Genomic DNA, 17,154 nt, shown 5'->3' on the forward strand with positions numbered 1-17,154 from the left:
AGATGGACAGAGGAGGGGGAGATGGACAGGAGAGGAGATGGACAGGAGGGGGTATGGACAGAGGACAGGGGAGATGGACAGAGGAGAGGGAGATGAAAAGGAGGGGGAGGTGGACAGGAGGAGGGAGATGGACAGAGGAGGGGGAGATGGACAGAGGAGGGGGCAGATGGACAGAGAAGAGGGGAGATGGACAGAGGAGAGGGGAGGTGGACAGAGCCAAGAACGAATGAAGAGGACGTGGACCAAGATCAAGAGAGAAGCAGGCAACAGGGGTGTAGAAGGCAGAGGGAGGAACAGGACTGGAGGAACCTGGGTGAGGAAAGCAGACGTGAGGATAAGGTGGTTGGAGAGAGACGGGCAGAGTGGGGGAGATGGGGAGAGAGAGGGGTGGGGCAGAGGAGGATGCAAACTGGACGGCGTTGGACCAGAGGCAGAGAGAAACGGGGAAAGACGAGCAGAGATGGGGCCACAGCCCCAGAAAGTGTGGAAGAGGCGGAAGGACACCTGGGGAAGGGGGAGCGGGGAAGACAGAACAGTGCAGGTGGGAAGCCCGGAGGAGGGGGCTGTGTGTGGAACAGCGGAGGGCTCCCCTAGCGCCCCCTCCCCTGCAGACCTATCTCCTCCTGCTGCTGCTGCTGAGTTCGGGACTCAGTGAGACCCAGGACTGCTCCTTCCAACACAGCCCCATCTCCTCCGACTTCGCTGTCAAAATCCGCGAGCTGGTGAGAGGCGCTACCCCGGACCCCCTCACGTGATCCCCCTCCCTTTTTTTTTTTTTTTTTTTTTTTTTTAAGTAGAGACGGGGTCTCTGTCCCTGTGTTGCCCAGGGTGGTCTTGAACTCCTGGGCTCAAGCGATCCTCCCACCTTGGCCTCCCAAAATGCTGGAATTACAGGCGTGAGCCACTGTGCTTAGGGGTATCCTCCCTCTGTGAAGTCAAAGTTCTGTGACTTCTTCTGGGTTCCCCTCTCTGGCTCTTTTCCCTCTCTCTCCGATTCTCTGCTGCCTCCTCTGGGTCTCCACAGTTCTGTTTCCCGCTGTCTTCAGCCAGGCCTGACTCTGTTTTCTCCCGCATGCAGTCTGACTACCTGCTTCAAGATTACCCGGTCACCGTGCCCTCCAACCTGCAGGACGTGAGTCATGTTGGGAGGGACCTGGGATGGAGGTGGGGACCACAGACTCAAGATGCCCCACCCAGGCGAGTGGATAACCTGGCCCTCCCCTCCCCAAACCCAGGAATCAGAGTCCCCGGCCCCTCCTCCCTCAGACCCAGGAACCCCGGCCCAGCCCCTCCTCCCTCCGGCCCAGCCCCTCCTCCCTCCGGCCCAGCCCCTCCTCCCTCCGGCCCAGCCCCTCCTCCCTCCGGCCCAGCAGCCCCGGCCCAGCCCCTCCTCCCTCAGACCCGGGGGTTCTCCCCACTAGGAGGAGCTCTGCGGGGCCCTCTGGCGGCTGGTCCTGGCACAGCGCTGGATGGAGCGGCTCAAGACTGTGGCTGGGTCCAAGATGCAAGGCTTGCTGGAGCGCGTGAACACGGAGATACACTTTGTCACCAAATGTGCCTTTCAGGTCAGCCCTCAACTTAGGGGACAAGTGAGGGGAGGGAGATGCCTTCCTACGCATTAGAAGTAAAGCTCCGCTAGGCCTTATTGGAGATTTATTTGGACCACAGCCACCCAAGGAAGGTAGAGCGAGAAGCTCTACCCGGCGGAGCTCTGTTCCTGCAGAACAAACACGTTCCCAGGCACCGGTGATGGGGAGCAGTCTGGTCCCATTCTGGGGCCCCGGTTTCCTAGGCCATGATGAAGGGTGCCACTGAGGGGTTCTTCCCCCGAAAAAAACAGGGGAGAAGAGGCCTCTAAAGTGAGAAGACCGCGCGCGGTGGCTCACTCCTGTAATCCCAGAGCTTTAGGAGGCTGAGGTGGGCGGATCACTTTAGGTCGGGAGTTCGAGACTAGCCTGGCCAACATGATGAAACCCCAGCTGTACTAAAAATACAAAAATTAGCCGGGCATGGTGGCCTGGGAATCGCTTGAACCCGGGAGCCAGAGGCTGCAGTGAGCCGAGATCATGCCACTGCACTCCAGCCTGGGAGACAGAGTGAAACTGTCTCAAAAACAAAACAAGGCCGGGCGCGGTGGCTCATGCCTGTAATCCCAGCACTCTGGGAGGCCGAGACGGGCGGATCACGAGGTCAAGACATCGAGACCATCCTGGCTAACCCGGTGAAACCCCGTCTCTACTAAAAAATACAAAAAAAAGAAACTAGCCGGGCGAGGTGGCGGTCGCCTGTAGTCCCAGCTACTCGGGAGGCTGAGGCAGGAGAATGGCGGGAACCCGGGAGGCGGAGCTTGCAGTGAGCTGACATCCGGCCACTGCACCCCAGCCTGGGCGACAGAGCGAGACTCCCTCTCAAAACAAACAAACAAACAAACAAACAAAAACCTCTATCTGAGGGCTGGGTGCAGTGGCTCACACCTGTAATCCCAGCACTTTCGGAGGCCAAGGTAGGAGGACTGCTTGAGCCCAGGTGTTCAAGACCAGCCCGGGTAACACAGTGAAACCTCATCTCTGCACAAAGATAAAAATAAATTAGCCAGGCATGGTGGTGCCCACCTGTGGTCCCAGCTACTCAGAAGGCTGAGGTGGGAGGATCACTTGAGCCCTGGATTTCAAAGCTGCGGTGAACTATGACTGGGCCACTGCACTCCAGCTTGGGTGACAAAGCAAGACCCTGTCTCAAAACATAAAATAGGCCGGGTGCAGTGGCTCACAGCTGTAATCCCAGCACTTTGGGAGGCTGAGACAGGCAGATTGCCTGAGCTCAGGAGTTCGAGACCAGCCTGGGCAACACAATGAACGCCGTCTCTACTAAAATACAAAAAAAAAAAAAAATTAGCCGGGCATGGTGGCAGGCACCTGTAGTCCCAGCTACTCGGGAGATTGAGGCAGGAGAATTGCTTGAACCCAGGAGGCGGAGGTTGCAGTGAGCCAAGATCACACCACTGCACTCCAGAGCAAGACTCCGTCTCCAAAAAAATTAAAAATAAAAGGCCGGGCGCAGTGGCTCACACCTGTAATCCCAGCACTTTGGGAGCCCAAGGCGAGCAGATCACAAGGTCAGGAGTTTGAGACCAGCCTGGTCAATGTGGTGAAACCCCATCTCTACTAAAAATACAAAAGTTAGCCAGGCGTGGTGGTGTGCGCCTGTAATCCCAGCTACTCGGGAGGCTGAGGCCGAAGAATTCCTTGAACCTGGGAAGTGGAGGTTGCAGTGAGCCAAGATCACACCACTGCACTCCAGCCTGGGCGACAGAGCAAGACTCTGTCTCCAAAAAAATTAAAAATAAAATAAAAGGCCAGGCGTGATAGCTCACATCTGTAATCCTAGCACTTTGGGAGCCCGAAGCAGGCAGATCATGAGGTCAGGAGTTTGAGCCCAGCCTGGCCAACGCGGTGAAACCCTGTCTCTACTAAAAATACAAAAATTAGCCTGGCATGGTGGTGCACGCCTATAGTCCCAGCTACTTGGGAGGCTAAGGCAGAAGAATTCCTTGAACCCGGGAGCCGGAGGTTGCATGAGCCAAGATCATGCCACTGCACTGCACACCAGCCTGGGTAACAGAGCGAGACTCCATCTGAAAACAAAAAATAAAATAATAAACTAAAATAACTTTGGGAGGCCAAGGTGGGCGGATCACCTGAGGTCAGGAGTTTGAGACCAGCCTGACGAACATAGAGAAACCCCATTTCTACTAAAAAATATAAATAAATAAATAAATAAATAAATAAATAAATATGGCCGGGTGCGGTGGCTCACGCCTATAATGCCAGCACTTTGGGAGGCCAAGGTGGGCAGATCACCTGAGGTCAGGAGTTCCAGACCAGCCTGGCCAACATGGAGAAACCCCGTCTCTACTAAAAATACAAAAAGTAGCCGGACATGGTGGTGGGCACCTATAGTCCCAAGCACTGGGGAGGTTGGGGCAGGATAATCACTTGAACCCGGGAGGCAAAGGTTGCATTTCACCACTCCAGCCTGGGCAACACAGCGAGACTCTATCTCAAAAAAATAAAAAATAAATAAAATAAAATAAATAAACTCTGAGAGCCAGAGCTCACTGGGCCCTGCCCTGTTGCTGGGCATAGCCAGCAGGGAAGGGCCTTTGGCCTGCGGAGGGGTGGTAAGGGGAATGACGTGGTGGTGACGTCTCCCTCCCCTGCTCCCAGCCCCCCCCCAGCTGTCTTCGCTTCGTCCAGACCAACATCTCCCGCCTCCTGCAGGAGACCTCCGAGCAGCTGGTGGCTCTGAAGCCCTGGATCACTCGCCAGAATTTCTCCCGGTGCCTGGACCTGCAGTGTCAGCCTGGTAAAGGCGTCCAGCCACTCCCACTCCTTCCCCTCCTGTCCTCACCGCCGCTCCTCCTCTCTGCACAGTGCGTCCCAGACCCCACCCTGCTCATATTGGTTGTGACAAGGGCAAGTTTATTCCTCAGTTTACTTTTTTTTTTTTTCTGAGTCGTCTTGCTCTGTAGCCCAGGCTGGTGTGCAGTGGCGCAATCTCGGCTCACTGCAACCTCCATCTCCAGGGTTCAAGCGAATCTTCTGCCTCAGCCTTCCGAGTACCTGGGATTATAGGTGCGCATACCATGCCTGGCTAATTTTTGTGTTTTTGGTAGAGATGGGTTTTCACCATGTTGGCCAGGCTGGTTTCGAACTCCTGACCTCAAGAGATCCGTCCACCTTGGCCTCCCAAAGTGCTGCGATTACAGGCATGAGCCACTGCGCTTAGGCTATTCGCTCATCTAATTTATGACAATCTGATGAGGTAGGTACAATGATTATCGTAGTTTTACAGATGAGCAAACTGAGGCACAGAGAGGCCAAGCAGCCCATCCAAGGTCACACAGTCAGTGGCAGCCAGGCCTCTCTTTCCTTCCTTACCCCAGCCCTTCTCCTTGGTCACCCAGCCTCCTCTTTCTCCCCAGACTCCTCAACCCTGCCACCCCCACGGAGTCCTGGGGCCCTGGAGGCCACAGCCCTGACAGCCCCGCAGCGCCCTCTGCTCCTCCTCCTGCTGCTGCTGCCTGTGGGCCTCCTGCTGCTGGCCACTGCCTGGTGCCTGCACTGGCAGAGGACGCGGCGGAGGACACCCCGCCCTAGGGAGCAGGTGAGCAGGGTGGGCAGAGGGGGTGAGGGGGCTGAGAGGGTGACCCACTTGTGGCTGACACTTTGGGGCCCACAGGTGCCCCCTGTCCCCAGTCCCCAGGACCTGCTGCTTGTGGAGCACTGACCTGGCTGGGGCCTCATCCTGGTGAGTCCTTCATGAACCATGGGGCCTGGATTTTGTGTCTGCAGGTGGGGAGGGGCACTAGGAGGCCATGGAAGGGTGGTGAGTAGCGGAGGGGCAGGGGCAGCTCTGGGTACAGAAAGACCCCTCTGGGATCAGGCATGGTGGCTCACGCCTGTAATTCCAGCACTTTGGGAGGCTAAGGCAGGTGGATCACTTGAAGTCAGGAGTTCAACACGGGCCTGGCCAACATGGCAAAACCAGTCTCTACTAAAAATACAAAAATTAGCTGAGCGTAGTGGTGTGTGCCTGTAATCCCAGCTAGTAGGGAGGCTGAGGCAGGAGAATTGCTTGAACGCAGGAGGCGGAGGTTTCAGTGAGCCGAGATTGCTCCACTGGACTCCAGCCTGGGTGACAGAGCTAGACTCCATTTCGAGAAGAGAAGAGAAGAGAAGGGGAGAGAAGGGGAGGGGAGGGGAGGGGAGGGCAGGGGAGGGGAGGGCAGGGCAGGGCAGGGCAGGGCAGGGGATGCAAAGCCCTATGGGGCCACGGACACAGACCTGGAGACCAAGCTGGAGGCTGTGGGAGGACCTAGGACAAGGACCATGGGATGGAGTGGAGTGGATGGGCAGCGAGTCAGGGGTCAGAGATCAGGAGGGACAGGCTTGGGGCCTGACAGGCTTGAGTTGGCACAGATCGCCCTGGTCCAGCGATGGGGTGGACAGGGGAGAACCTGGGGGAGGAGTTAGATTAGGGAAAGTCATGGAGCTCATTGGGGACCTGAAGGAGCAAGGGGCCCTGGGGAGATCTGTGGATGCAGGAGTTTGCAAGCCTCCTGGGGCAGGAAGGAAATGCATTCCAGAAAGAGGGAACTGCCTTTGTGAAGCCCATTGGTGTGAGAAAGCTCAGGGTGTTCCAGTAACTTGGGCCAATGTGGTGCAGCAAGGAGCCATGGGAGGTGTGAGAGGGAGGAATGGAGCTGGGAACAGGTGTGGAGGGTGCAGGCAGGTGGGCCAGGAGGGAAGAAAGAGGGGAGGCCTCAGCAGGTCCCCTAACATTTCAAATCTAACATTTTGTAGTAATTGCTCACACATATACTGCCTTAGTAATGCAGGCCTCATGTGGGGCTTTCTTCCTTTTTTTATTTTTTATTTTTTTGAGATGGACTCTCACTCTGTCGCCCAGGCTAGAGTGCAGTGGCGCGATCTCAGCTCACTGCAGCCTCCGCCTCCCGGGTTCAAGCGATTCTCCTGCCTCAGCCTCTGGAGTAGCTGGGATTACAGGTACCCACAAGCACGCTTGGCTAATTTTTGTGTTTGTAACAGAGACGGGGTTTCACCATGTTGGCCAGGCTGGTCTCAAACGCCTGATCTCAGCTGATCCACCCGCCTCGGCCTCCCAAAGTGCTGGGATTACAGGCATGAGCCATCCCACCCGGCCTCCAGGTTGTCTTGATCCAGCATCTGTGCCCTTCACTCTGCTTCCTCAGTTTCCTGATCTATACAAAAGACTCTAATAATTGTCCTTCTACCATAGGGTTGTCATGAGGTTAAGTGAAGTGACACAGGCAAGGCTTTTAGAGCAATGCAGTGGAAACAACACGTGGGCCACCTGTGCGATTTTCACTTTCCTAGTAGCCACATTTTTTTTTTTTTTTTCTTTCTGAGACGGTGTCTCACTCTGTCGCCAGGCTGGAGTCCAGTGGTGCAATCTCAACTCACTGCAACCTCCACCTCCTGGGGTCAATTGATTCTCCTGCTTCAGCCTCCCGAGTAGCTGGGATTACAGGCACCCGCCATCACACCCGGCTAATTTTTTGTATTTTTAATAGAGACGGGGCTTCACCATGTTGGCCAGACTGGTCTCGAACTCCTAACCTCGTGATCCACCCACCTCGGCCTCCCAAAGTGCTGGGATTACAGGCGTGAGCCACCACGTCCAGCCTCACAGTTTTTTAAAAAAGGAAAAAGCAGCAAGTAACTTTATTTTATGCAGTATATCCAAAATATTGTCATTTCAACATATAATCAATATTTTTCAATGATTAGACATTAATAATTTTGAATCATTCATCATTTTGAATATTTTACATTCTTTTGTCATACTAAGCCTTCAGCATCCAATGTATACTTTTTTTTTTCTTTTGAGATGGATTCTCGCTTTGTCACCCAGGCTGGAGTGCAGTGGCGCAATCTCAGCTCACTGCAACCTCCGACTCCCGGGTTCAGGCGATTCTCCTGCCTCAGCCTCCCAATTACCTGGGATTACAGGCATGCGCCACCACACCCGGCTAATTTTTGTACTTTTAGTAGAGACGGGGTTTCACCACCTTGTCCAGGACGGTCTCCATCTCCTGACCTCACGTTCCACCCGCCTCAAAGTGCTGGGATTACAAGTGTGAGCCACCGTGCCAGGCTCAGACAATAAATTTTTATCAGAAACACTTCATCTATATTTAAATTTCATGAAATTTACAGTTGCCAAAAGTAGATTCACACAGTCAAGTTGTTCAAAACATACATTAAACCAGCCTGGGCAACATGGTGAAACCCCATCTCTACAAAAAAATTTTAAAAAGTAGCTGGCTGTGGTGGCACATGCCTGTAGTCCCAGCTACTCAGGAGGCAAGGTAGGAGGATCGCTTGAGCCCAGGAGGTCGACGCTGCAGTAAGCTATGATTGTGCCACTGCACTCCAGCCTGAGTGAGAGAGCAAGACCCTGTCTCAAAAACAAAAAACAAAAACCACACAGAAGAGTTTAGAATCTCAGTTGCTATCTCTGGGAATCACCATGATTGCTAAGACCTGTATCTATCCACCAAAAAAAAAAAAAAAAAATGAGTGCACTCCAGCCTGGGCAATAGAGGGAGAGACCCTGTCACAAAAAAAGACAGACAGAAAGAAAGAAAAAAGAAAAACATACATAAGTGTTCCAATAACTGTTAACAGATCAAGGACCAGTATCTGAATCGCTCTGTCACCTAGGCTGGAGTGCAGTGGCATGATCTCAGCTCACTACAATCTCCGCCTCCTGGGTTCAAGTGATTCTCCTGCCTCAGCCTCCCGAGTAGCTGGGACTACAGGCTCGTGCCACCACGCCCAGCTAATTTTTGTATTTTTAGTAGAGGTGGGGTTTCACCATGTTTGCCATGATGGTCTCAATCTCTTGACCTTGTGATCTGCCTGCCTCAGCCTCCCAAAGTACTTGGATTACAGGAGTGAGCCGCCCTGCCCGACTAATACCTGATATTAATTTTATTGTGTCTCACCCAGCATGGTGGCTCTCCTTGGCAGATCACTTGAGCCTAAAGAGTTCAAGACCAGCTTGGGCAACATGGTGAAACCCCATCTCCACTAAAAATATAAAAATTAGCTGGGTGTGGTAGCACCACCAGTAATCCCAGCTAACTCAGGAGGCTGAGGCAGGAAGAATCGCTTGAACCCGCGAGGCAGAGGCTGCAGTGAGCCGAGATCGTGCCACTGCACTCCAGCCTAGGTGACAGAGCGAGACTGTCTCAAAAGAAGTTTAAGTCCAGCCTCGAACTCCTGGACTCAAGTGATCCTCCTGCCTCAACCTCCTGAGTAGTGTACCGGCCCCATCTCAAGTGTTCAGTATTCACATGTGGCTGGTTATTCCCGTATTAAAGAGCAAAAATAGAGAACATTTCTTTTTCTTTCTTTCTTTTTTTTTTTTTTTTGAGACAGGAGTTTCACTTTTGTTGCCCAGGCTGGAGTGCAATGGCGCGATCTCGACTCACTGCAACCTTCACCTCCCGGGTTCAAGCGATTCTCCTGCCTCAGCTAATTTTGTAGTTTTAGTAGAAATGGGGTTTCTCCATGTTGGTCAGGCTGGTCTCGAACTCCCGACCTCGGGTGATCCACCCGCCTCAACCTCCCCAAGTGCTGGGATTACAGGTGTGAGCCACCGTGCCTGGCCCTAATTTTGTATTTTTAGTAGAGATGAGGTTTCTCCATGTTGGTCAGGCTAGTCTCAAACTCCCAACCTCAGGTGATCCACCCACCTCGGCCTCTCAAAGTGCTGGGATTATAGGTGTGAGCCACCGTGCCCAGGCAAAAGTAGAGAACATTTCTTCTTTGAGACGGAGTCTCTGTCACCCAGGCTGGAGTACAGTGGCGCGATCTCGGTTCACTGCAACCTCCGCCTCCCAGGTTCAAGCGATTCTCCTGCCTCAGCTTCCCGAGTAGCTGGGACAACAGGCGCCTGCCACCACGCCCGGCTAATTTTTTTTAGTAGAGACGGGGTTTGGGGTTTCACCGCGTTAGCCAGGATGATCTCGATCTCCTGACCTCTTGATCTGCCTGCCTTGGCCTCCCAAAGTGCTGGGATTACAGGCGTGAGCCACTGCGCCCATCCGAGAACATTTCTGTCATGGCCACGTTCTCTTGGACAGCAATGCCCTAGCACACAGTAAGCGCTTGCTGGGAATGGTGGTGTTTTGGGAATAATCTGTGCCCCGCCCTGAGCTGTTTCTTTCCGTCTCCTCTGTCAGCGGATCCTAAACAACCCAGTGAGACAGACACATCTATCATCCCATTTTACAGGGGAGGACACTGAGGCACACAGAGGGGAGTCACCAGCCAGAGGATGCATAGCCGGCACACAGAGGAAGTGGGCTAGAGGCCGGTCCCTTCCTTGGGCCCAATACCCCTCTCATTCCCTCCCCAGGATGGAGGCAACGCCAGAACGCAGCACCGGCCCCACTTACCCAACTCTGTACAAAGCCCTTGTCCCCATGAAATTGTATATAAATCATCCTTTTCTACCAGCTCTGGCCAAGTCTGTCTGTGGATGGGTGTGAATGGGGTCGTTCTGATTTCAGAATCTTGGTTTTTCAGTTGCAATGCAATGTTTCATTCAATATGTGTTTTCTGAGGTCCCCTGGAGCCCCGGGCCAGCACTGGGCAATGCCAGAGCCCGGATTTGAGTCAGAACCAGCCCAGTCGCCCCAGGTCTCCTAGGCTATGGACGAGAAGACAAGGGACTCAGCGAGCCTAGGTGCAGGATGCCGTAGGCTCCCATGGAGATAGCACAGAGGCAGTGTGAGAGCCTGCGGAGGGCAGCTCACCCAGGTTGGAACATCAAAGAGGCTTTCCAGAGCCAAAGGGCATTGCGATGGTGACAAGCCAGATTTGGAGGGGTTGGGGAGGGCATCCTGGGCAAGGGACCCAATTGAAGCAAAGGCCGACAGTCCAGAAAGTGAGAAGTTCCTCTGAGGAACGCTCAGCGGATTGGTGCAGCCAGGCATCTAGAAGCCATTCCTTCATCCACTCTTAGAGCCCCTGGAGAAGACCACCTCCACCTGTTTTACAGAAGGAGAAACTGAGGCCCGGATAAGGCCAGGGGTTTGTCCAGGTCAGAGTGAAGTCGACCAGACACAAGAATCCAAATCTCCAAGCCCAGAATGGGCAGGACGCCGGGGCTCACGCCGCTAATCCCAGCACTTTGGGAGGCTGAAACGGGAGGATCGCTTGAGCCCAGGAATTCGAGACCAGCCTGGCCAAACATGTCAAGACTCCCCCCAAGCCCGGGCCACAACAACAACAACAACAACAAAATATATATATAACCCTTGAGCCCGGGAAGTCGAGGCTGCGGTGAGCCAGGATCGCCCCACTGCACTCCGGCCTGGACGACAGAGCGACATCCTGTCTCAGAAAATAAAGTAAGCCTGAACTGTGCGCGGAAGGGCGGGCCTGGCGGGTCTGGTCTCCCCCTGCGGGCCACCAGAAGCCCTGCAGCCTTCAGTCGCTTGAAAGGGTAATGCCGCTTCCCCTCACAAACATGGCGGACAGGGCGTCTGAACGAGATGAACAGCCTCTCAAAAACATGGCCGCCGAGGCTGGACGGCAGCGCCCCAGCAGCACCGCCTCCACGCCCCCACGTGATCTCTCGCAGGGCACAGCGCGGACTGCGAAGGGTCCAACCGGAAGAATGTCCGGATTGGACATTCGGAAGAGGACCCGCCTTCCCTGGGGAATCTCTGCGCACGCGCAGAACGCTTTGACCAATGAAAACACAGAAAGCTGTTCGCGCAGTCCGCGTTGCGTCACTTCTGCCGCCCCTGTTTCAAGGGATAAGAAACCCTGCGACAAAACCTCCTCCTTTCCCAGGCGGCTGCCGAAGATGGCGGAGGTGCAGGTGCGGGCTCCGCGCGGGCCGGGGCGGCACGGGGTCGCACGGGGCCGGGTGGGATCCAGGCCGGAATGGGGTTGCACCCTCTCTGTTCTCCTACATGTTTTGTGGAGCTTAACGTCCACAATTAAGCAAAATGGAAGTCTTTTAGGATAAGGGGCATCTGTAGGAAATGCCGCGACTCCCTTTAGGCCTAAGGGTTGGCTACAATGCGGCATTTCTTTCTCGAGGTGAGGGTGACGGAGCTTCCACGACAGGACAGGTATTTTACAACTAGACTTCGCTTACCTTGAACTCGGGTAGTGGCTGGGGTCCCTGGGGTCGAGTCTTGACCGAATTGGACCTTTGTGTGCCCTCAGCGATGAGGAACGCGCGGAAGTGTGACCGGGCGGTGTCGGGGCAATGAGTTTTGGCCAAAATGGAAGGTATTTTCATCCCGCCCAGTGCGCGGGCTACTTTGATCTCACGTGGAGGTGTTAATCGGGCTCCCCTGGCGCTCCGGTTGTTTTAATTCTCAATGCCTTTCTGCGGGGGGTCGAGAGAGCTGTTGGCTGCCGGATACTCAGGAATGAACCCGTTTTCCCTGGTTTTGGGGATTGGCGATTGTCCTGAGGCGTGTTACTGGAACTCGAGAGCTGTGATGAATGGTTCCACAAGGTTGGAACATCTTTTGGGCTTGCAGACACCTAGGGGTCCTTTCCCTGGCTCCTGGTGTAGCTACTTAAGTATAAAAAAGGGGTTGGCCCTGGAAAGGTTTTTTTGTCTGTGGTTGGGGCGGGGGCGGACATTTCAGAGCCAGGCCAATCTAGGCGGGTTGTGTTCACCAAGCCTGTGTCTTTGTGCCCAGCACAGTTTGCAATGATTTGCGTAGTTCGCTTAACGATATTCTCGAGGTAGATAGGGTATCCTCCTTTTACAGAGGAGGAAATTAAAGCTTCGTGATTGGTGATTTTTGGCCAAGGTGACGACTTCAGGAAGTCTGTTTGGATTTAGATTCTTTGTACCAACGCTTACAAAGCCTGTGTAATAACAAGTGTGTGCTTCATGTTTTTGCATTAAAACAATGAGGATTTCTACTCTTTTAGTTATTTTCTGAGACGGAGTCTCACTGTGACGCCCAGGCTGGAGTGGAATGGTGTGATCTTGGATCATTGCAACCTCTGCTTCCCGAGTTCAAGTGATTCTCCTGCCTCAGCCTCCCGAGTAGCTGGGACTGCAGGGGCCCGCCACGACGCTTAGCTGATTTTTGTGTTTTTAGTAGAGACAGGGTTTCACTCTATTCGCCAGGATGGTCTCGGACTCCTGACCTCAAGTGATCTGCCCGTCTAGGCCTCTCAAAATGCTGGGATTACAGGCGTGAGCCCCCGCGCCCGGCCAGGATTTCTGCCCTGGAGGAAGCTGAGGTTTGGTGTCTGACCAGTTTACCCGGGAAAGCAGAGTGACTCTATAGCAGAGCTAGCATGGACTTTTGACTACCTAATCTCATCCCACCTGAAATTCGGTTTTCTTCCAAATTAAATTCGTGGTAGGAAGACCCTGTACCTTAGAAGAGAATTAGATTGTGTTATGCTACAATTGATTGGCCACGGTGGCTCAAGCCTGTAACCCCAGCATTTTGGAAGGCTGAGGCAGGCGGATCACTTGAGCCAGGAGTACAAGACCAGCCTAGGCAACATAACAAAACCCTGACTCAACAAAAGTACAAAAATTTACTGCGTGTGGTGGTGTGTGCCTGTAGGTCCCAGCTACTCATGAGGCCCCGGTAGGAGGATGGCTTGATCCTGGGAGGTCGACAGCCTGTGCAACAGCAAGACCCTGTCTCAAAAACAAATCCTACAGTTTATTAGCTTCAAGGTCTTGTAACTGGATAGTCAGGGGGCAGAGCCTTGCTGGTCTTCATTCAAATCCTGTTGCTTTGCAAAATGCAATCTGAGTGTAAAATCATACTCATAGAAGAAGTGAGATAGGGGGTTCAGGCCCCTTACACTGTTCGCTCACTGATCCTGAGGCAGCCTTGCTTTGTCAGCCCGTTCCCTCATCTGTAGTGTGGGGCTCTAGTGCATAGTTCCCAGCTCAGATGGCTGGGTGCAAGGCACCTTGTTGGCTGGGCAAAAGAAGGGAATGCTTGCTTGTGAGGACAATCACAGAAAGATTGTCCTTGTCTCTGAGCCCTCTTGCCTTTGTCTCCCACAGGTCCTGGTGCTCGATGGTCGAGGCCATCTCCTGGGCCGCCTGGCGGCCATCGTGGCTAAACAGGTACTGCTGGGTAAGTCGCTGCTCGCGGCCCCCCCTTGTCATGGGCCCCCGCTGGCGGTCGGTGATGAGCAACATTCACCATCTTTCGTTTGAGTCTCACGGCCATGAGATCAACCCCATGCACCGCTCTGAGACCTGCCAGCCACTATTCCCCAGGGTTGGGGACTCCAGGCTCAAGAAGTGGTTTTCTATTAGGCTAGCCTTTCATTTAAACACGAACTTAGCTCTGGCGAGTACTGCGCTGTGTCTGGAGAGTAACTGCACAGGCGGTGGGAGAACCCTCAGGTGGCTCGGCCCTTCCTAACCCTTTCCCTCCTTGTAGGCCGGAAGGTGGTGGTCGTACGCTGCGAAGGCATCAACATTTCTGGCAATTTCTACAGAAACAAGTGTAAGTTAGGGCCTGGGAGGAGCACTGGAGAGGGTCTCCCAATGGGGTGTTGAGACTCTGAAAGCAATTCCAGTCGTGTTGGGAGAGACTGCTTGGGGTTCCTGAGAAGGCCCTTGGAAGTGGGGTTTTGGGGGTGCTGGTAGACCGGGCGGGCCTCACACTCTCCCCTCTCCCTAGTGAAGTACCTGGCTTTCCTCCGCAAGCGGATGAACACCAACCCTTCCCGAGGCCCCTACCACTTCCGGGCCCCCAGCCGCATCTTCTGGCGGACCGTGCGAGGTGAGCGGGGCGTGGGGACTGCAGGTGGTGACGGGCAGGCGGCCGGTGATGAGAACTTCTCCCACTCACATTCGAGTTTCTCGACCATGAGATGACTCCACATGCACTACCATCTGAGGCCACCCGTGGGCCCACCTCAGCGGGGAGGGTGGCTGTCCTTATGAGCCCCTCTGACCGGGCCTGCTGTCCATCACCCAACAGGCATGCTGCCTCACAAGACCAAGCGAGGCCAGGCTGCCCTGGACCGCCTCAAGGTGTTTGACGGCATCCCACCGCCCTACGACAAGGTGAGCTGTGCCAGCTTCCCCACAAGGCAGCAGCCTTGCCTGTGGCGTCTGTGATGTTCCGCAATTACCTACATTGTTTGATCCTCATGAAAGCAGCACTGGCTGAGACGCCTGCCCAGCCAACCCCCTTCCCTCTCTGTCCCTCCAGGGCTCTGAGCCCCTCTCTTTCTTTAACAGAAAAAGCGGATGGTGGTTCCTGCTGCCCTCAAGGTCGTGCGTCTGAAGCCTACAAGAAAGGTGAGTCCCAGCTTACGCTGCACCATCTAGTTTGGGGATTTCAGGCCTGCTGAGGGACCCTGGGGCCCGGAGCCTGGCAGATGATGTCCTTATCTCACGATGGTCTGCGGATGTCCCTGCGGGAATGGCGACAATGCCGACGGCTTAGCTGATGCCAGGAGGGTCGGGTGGGTGGTTTTCTAACAGGCCTGCAGGGAGTAGCTGCGTTGTATCCCCAGCTGTCACTCACCTCCCAGCTCTCACCAGCTCCGGCTCCTCGGGGTGTGGGGGCTTAGATGTCCTTACAACTTCATATTTTCAACCCCCAGTTTGCCTATCTGGGGCGCCTGGCTCACGAGGTTGGCTGGAAGTACCAGGCAGTAACAGCCACCTTGGAGGAGAAGAGGAAAGAGAAAGCCAAGATCCACTACAGGAAGAAGAAGCAGCTCATGGTGAGGACAGGCTGGTGCTGAGGGGGCATCTCACTCTTGGATGGGCCTGACAGGTGCTGTCTTGCCCACAGAGGACTCTTAACTGGCAAAGGACCAGCCGGGGTTGGGGTGGGATGGAGTCCGTGTAATGCAGGCAGTCGAACCCCTCCTGACCACCACCACCTGCACTTATTCTTGGCAGAGGTTACGGAAACAGGCCGAGAAGAACGTGGAGAAGAAAATTGACAAATACACACAGGTCCTCAAGACCCACGGACTCCTGGTCTGAGCCCAATAAAGACTGTTAATTCCTCATGCGTGGCCTGCCCTTCCTCCATCGTCGCCCTGGAATGTGCGGGACCCAGGGGCAGCAGTAGTCCAGGTGCCACAGGCGGCCGGGGACATAGGAAGCTGGGAGCAAGGAAAGGGTCTTAGTCACTGCCTCCCGAGGTTGCTTGAAAGCACTCAGAGAATTGTGCAGCTGTCATTTATCTATGACCAATAGGAAGAGCAACCAGTTACTGTTAGCAAAAGGGAGCCAGAAGATGGGCTGGAGGGTCCTACCTTGTGAGTGGGGCATCCGTTGGACTTTCCACCTGGTCATATACTCTGCAGCTGTTAGAATGTGCAAGCACTTGGGAACAGCATGAGCTTGCTGTTGTACACAGGGTATTTCTAGAAGCAGAAATAGACTGGGAAGATGCGCAACCATGGGGTTACAGGCATCGCCGTGCTCCTCACCTGTATTTTGTAATGAGAAATAAATTGCTTTTAACGAAATCTGGCGTCTTTGCACTGTGTCTGCTGTGGAGGCAGGCCCCTGGCAAACGGGGGCGTGAGGAGCTTGAAGAGGGTAGAACAGGCTGTGCTAATACACAAAGTAATTGTAACTTGCCCTAAATTGAATTATCCTTTATATACACCATTTACAAACCAAGTAATTGTGGTTGGCAGTACCTGGCGCTTTCCAGTTAATGTAAAACTCATTCTAATTCAGCTGCAAAGTATGGACCCATCCCCCCACTGCCAGGCTGATGTAGTCCCAGCAGTCTGTAGAAACAAGCATTTTGCAAATGATAAGCACTGGAATAACATAATGCTAGGCTTTATACATGAAACCTATTAGGTCTGCCAGTCTGAATCCTGGAAAGGGCATTGATACAGAGCATTTAGTACTTGGTAGCAATTTAATAAAATGTCCCAGGTCAAAGCTTGCTGGGGTGGGCCCCATTCCCATTTTACTGATGTCCAGCAGTCAGGTCACGTAATATGTCATACCCAGGGCTTTACCACATTCAGCCTAAATACTAAAGGTAAACATGCTGTGAAGTAAAGGAAGCTGGATTCATGCTGTCCTTGGCAATTGGATGCCAAGACTCAGGGATAACCCTTTGGTAGTTGTGTACTACATGTACAACATAACCCCAGAGAAAGATGAGTGGACAGTGCTATGCTTTGTGTTGACAGATTATAAACTTGCCACACCATTCCATCATGGGCTTTTTTTGTTTTTGAGACGGAGTCTCGCTCTGTCGCCCAGGCTGGAGTGCAGTGGCGTGATCTCCACTCACTGCAAGCTCTGCCACCTCCCGGGTTAACGCCATTCTCCTGCCTCAGCCTCTCTAGAAGCTGGGACTACAGGCGCCCGCCACCACACCCAGCTAATTTTTTTGTATTTTCAGTAGACACAGTTTCACCGTGTTCACCAGGATGGTCTTGATCAGCTGACCTTGTGATCTGCCTGCCTTGGCCTCCCAAAGTGCTGGGATTACAGGCATGAGCCACCGCCTCCGGCTTTATTATTATTTATTTTATTTATTTATTTATTTTTTTTTTTTTTTTTTTTTTTTTTTTTTTT

General features: G+C 53.7%; 2 protein-coding genes and 4 non-coding genes across 13 annotated transcripts; all 6 read left to right on the forward strand.

Annotated features, from left to right (window-relative positions):
• Window positions 1-600: 600 nt before the first annotated feature.
• FLT3LG (fms related tyrosine kinase 3 ligand) lies at window positions 601-10,072 on the forward strand. 2 transcript variants are annotated; one of them, XM_025365758.1, is made up of 7 exons: window positions 601-722; window positions 1,079-1,132; window positions 1,422-1,565; window positions 4,227-4,365; window positions 4,985-5,166; window positions 5,242-5,310; window positions 9,797-10,072. In XM_025365758.1, exons 3-6 carry the CDS (start codon window positions 1,470-1,472, stop codon window positions 5,287-5,289), a joined length of 465 nt encoding a protein of 154 aa, XP_025221543.1. In that variant the 5' UTR covers window positions 601-722; window positions 1,079-1,132; window positions 1,422-1,469; the 3' UTR covers window positions 5,290-5,310; window positions 9,797-10,072. The 2 variants fall into 2 exon arrangements, with proteins under 2 accessions (XP_025221543.1, XP_025221542.1); XM_025365757.1 differs by having other exon boundaries at window positions 612-722; window positions 1,047-1,132; window positions 9,849-10,072.
• Window positions 10,073-11,354: 1,282 nt separating this feature from the next.
• Window positions 11,355-16,076, forward strand: RPL13A (ribosomal protein L13a). Of its 7 annotated transcripts, none has more exons than XM_025365755.1 (8): window positions 11,355-11,445; window positions 13,633-13,695; window positions 14,018-14,083; window positions 14,261-14,362; window positions 14,564-14,649; window positions 14,827-14,886; window positions 15,195-15,317; window positions 15,499-16,076. In XM_025365755.1, exons 4-8 carry the CDS (start codon window positions 14,290-14,292, stop codon window positions 15,583-15,585), a joined length of 429 nt encoding a protein of 142 aa, XP_025221540.1. In that variant the 5' UTR covers window positions 11,355-11,445; window positions 13,633-13,695; window positions 14,018-14,083; window positions 14,261-14,289; the 3' UTR covers window positions 15,586-16,076. The 7 variants fall into 7 exon arrangements, with proteins under 7 accessions (XP_025221540.1, XP_025221541.1, XP_025221535.1 ...); XM_025365750.1 differs by having other exon boundaries at window positions 11,361-11,445; window positions 13,633-13,705; window positions 15,499-16,071; XM_025365753.1 differs by having other exon boundaries at window positions 11,397-11,445; window positions 13,633-13,705; window positions 14,827-14,890.
• On the forward strand, window positions 13,750-13,833 carry LOC112613649. Its single transcript, XR_003116978.1, has one exon. It is a non-coding gene; the product is annotated as a small nucleolar RNA Z195/SNORD33/SNORD32 family (small nucleolar RNA).
• Window positions 14,401-14,485, forward strand: LOC112613648. Its single transcript, XR_003116977.1, has one exon. It is a non-coding gene; the product is annotated as a small nucleolar RNA Z195/SNORD33/SNORD32 family (small nucleolar RNA).
• On the forward strand, window positions 14,692-14,762 carry LOC112613650. The gene has a single exon (XR_003116979.1). It is a non-coding gene; the product is annotated as a small nucleolar RNA SNORD34 (small nucleolar RNA).
• LOC112613655 lies at window positions 14,962-15,047 on the forward strand. The gene has a single exon (XR_003116981.1). It is a non-coding gene; the product is annotated as a small nucleolar RNA SNORD35 (small nucleolar RNA).
• Window positions 16,077-17,154: the final 1,078 nt, after the last annotated feature.

This window comes from Theropithecus gelada, chromosome 19 (assembly GCF_003255815.1).
Source record: "Theropithecus gelada isolate Dixy chromosome 19, Tgel_1.0, whole genome shotgun sequence".
NCBI classification, from domain to species: Eukaryota; Metazoa; Chordata; class Mammalia; order Primates; family Cercopithecidae; genus Theropithecus; species Theropithecus gelada.

What these genes read in the sequence shown, in the direction of transcription:
- FLT3LG (XM_025365757.1), top strand. Translation starts at nt 1,073, where the DNA reads ATGCAGTCTGACTACCTGCTTCAAGATTACCCGGTCACCGTGCCCTCC. An exon ending in TGCCCTCCAACCTGCAGGAC is followed by an intron (nt 1,133 to 1,421) that starts GTGAGTCATGTT and finishes TCTCCCCACTAG; the next exon opens with GAGGAGCTCTGCGGGGCCCT. An exon ending in CACCCCGCCCTAGGGAGCAG is followed by an intron (nt 5,167 to 5,241) that starts GTGAGCAGGGTG and finishes TGGGGCCCACAG; the next exon opens with GTGCCCCCTGTCCCCAGTCC.
- RPL13A (XM_025365750.1), top strand. An exon ending in GGCTAAACAGGTACTGCTGG is followed by an intron (nt 13,706 to 14,017) that starts GTAAGTCGCTGC and finishes CCCTCCTTGTAG; the next exon opens with GCCGGAAGGTGGTGGTCGTA. An exon ending in CAATTTCTACAGAAACAAGT is followed by an intron (nt 14,084 to 14,260) that starts GTAAGTTAGGGC and finishes CCCTCTCCCTAG; the next exon opens with TGAAGTACCTGGCTTTCCTC.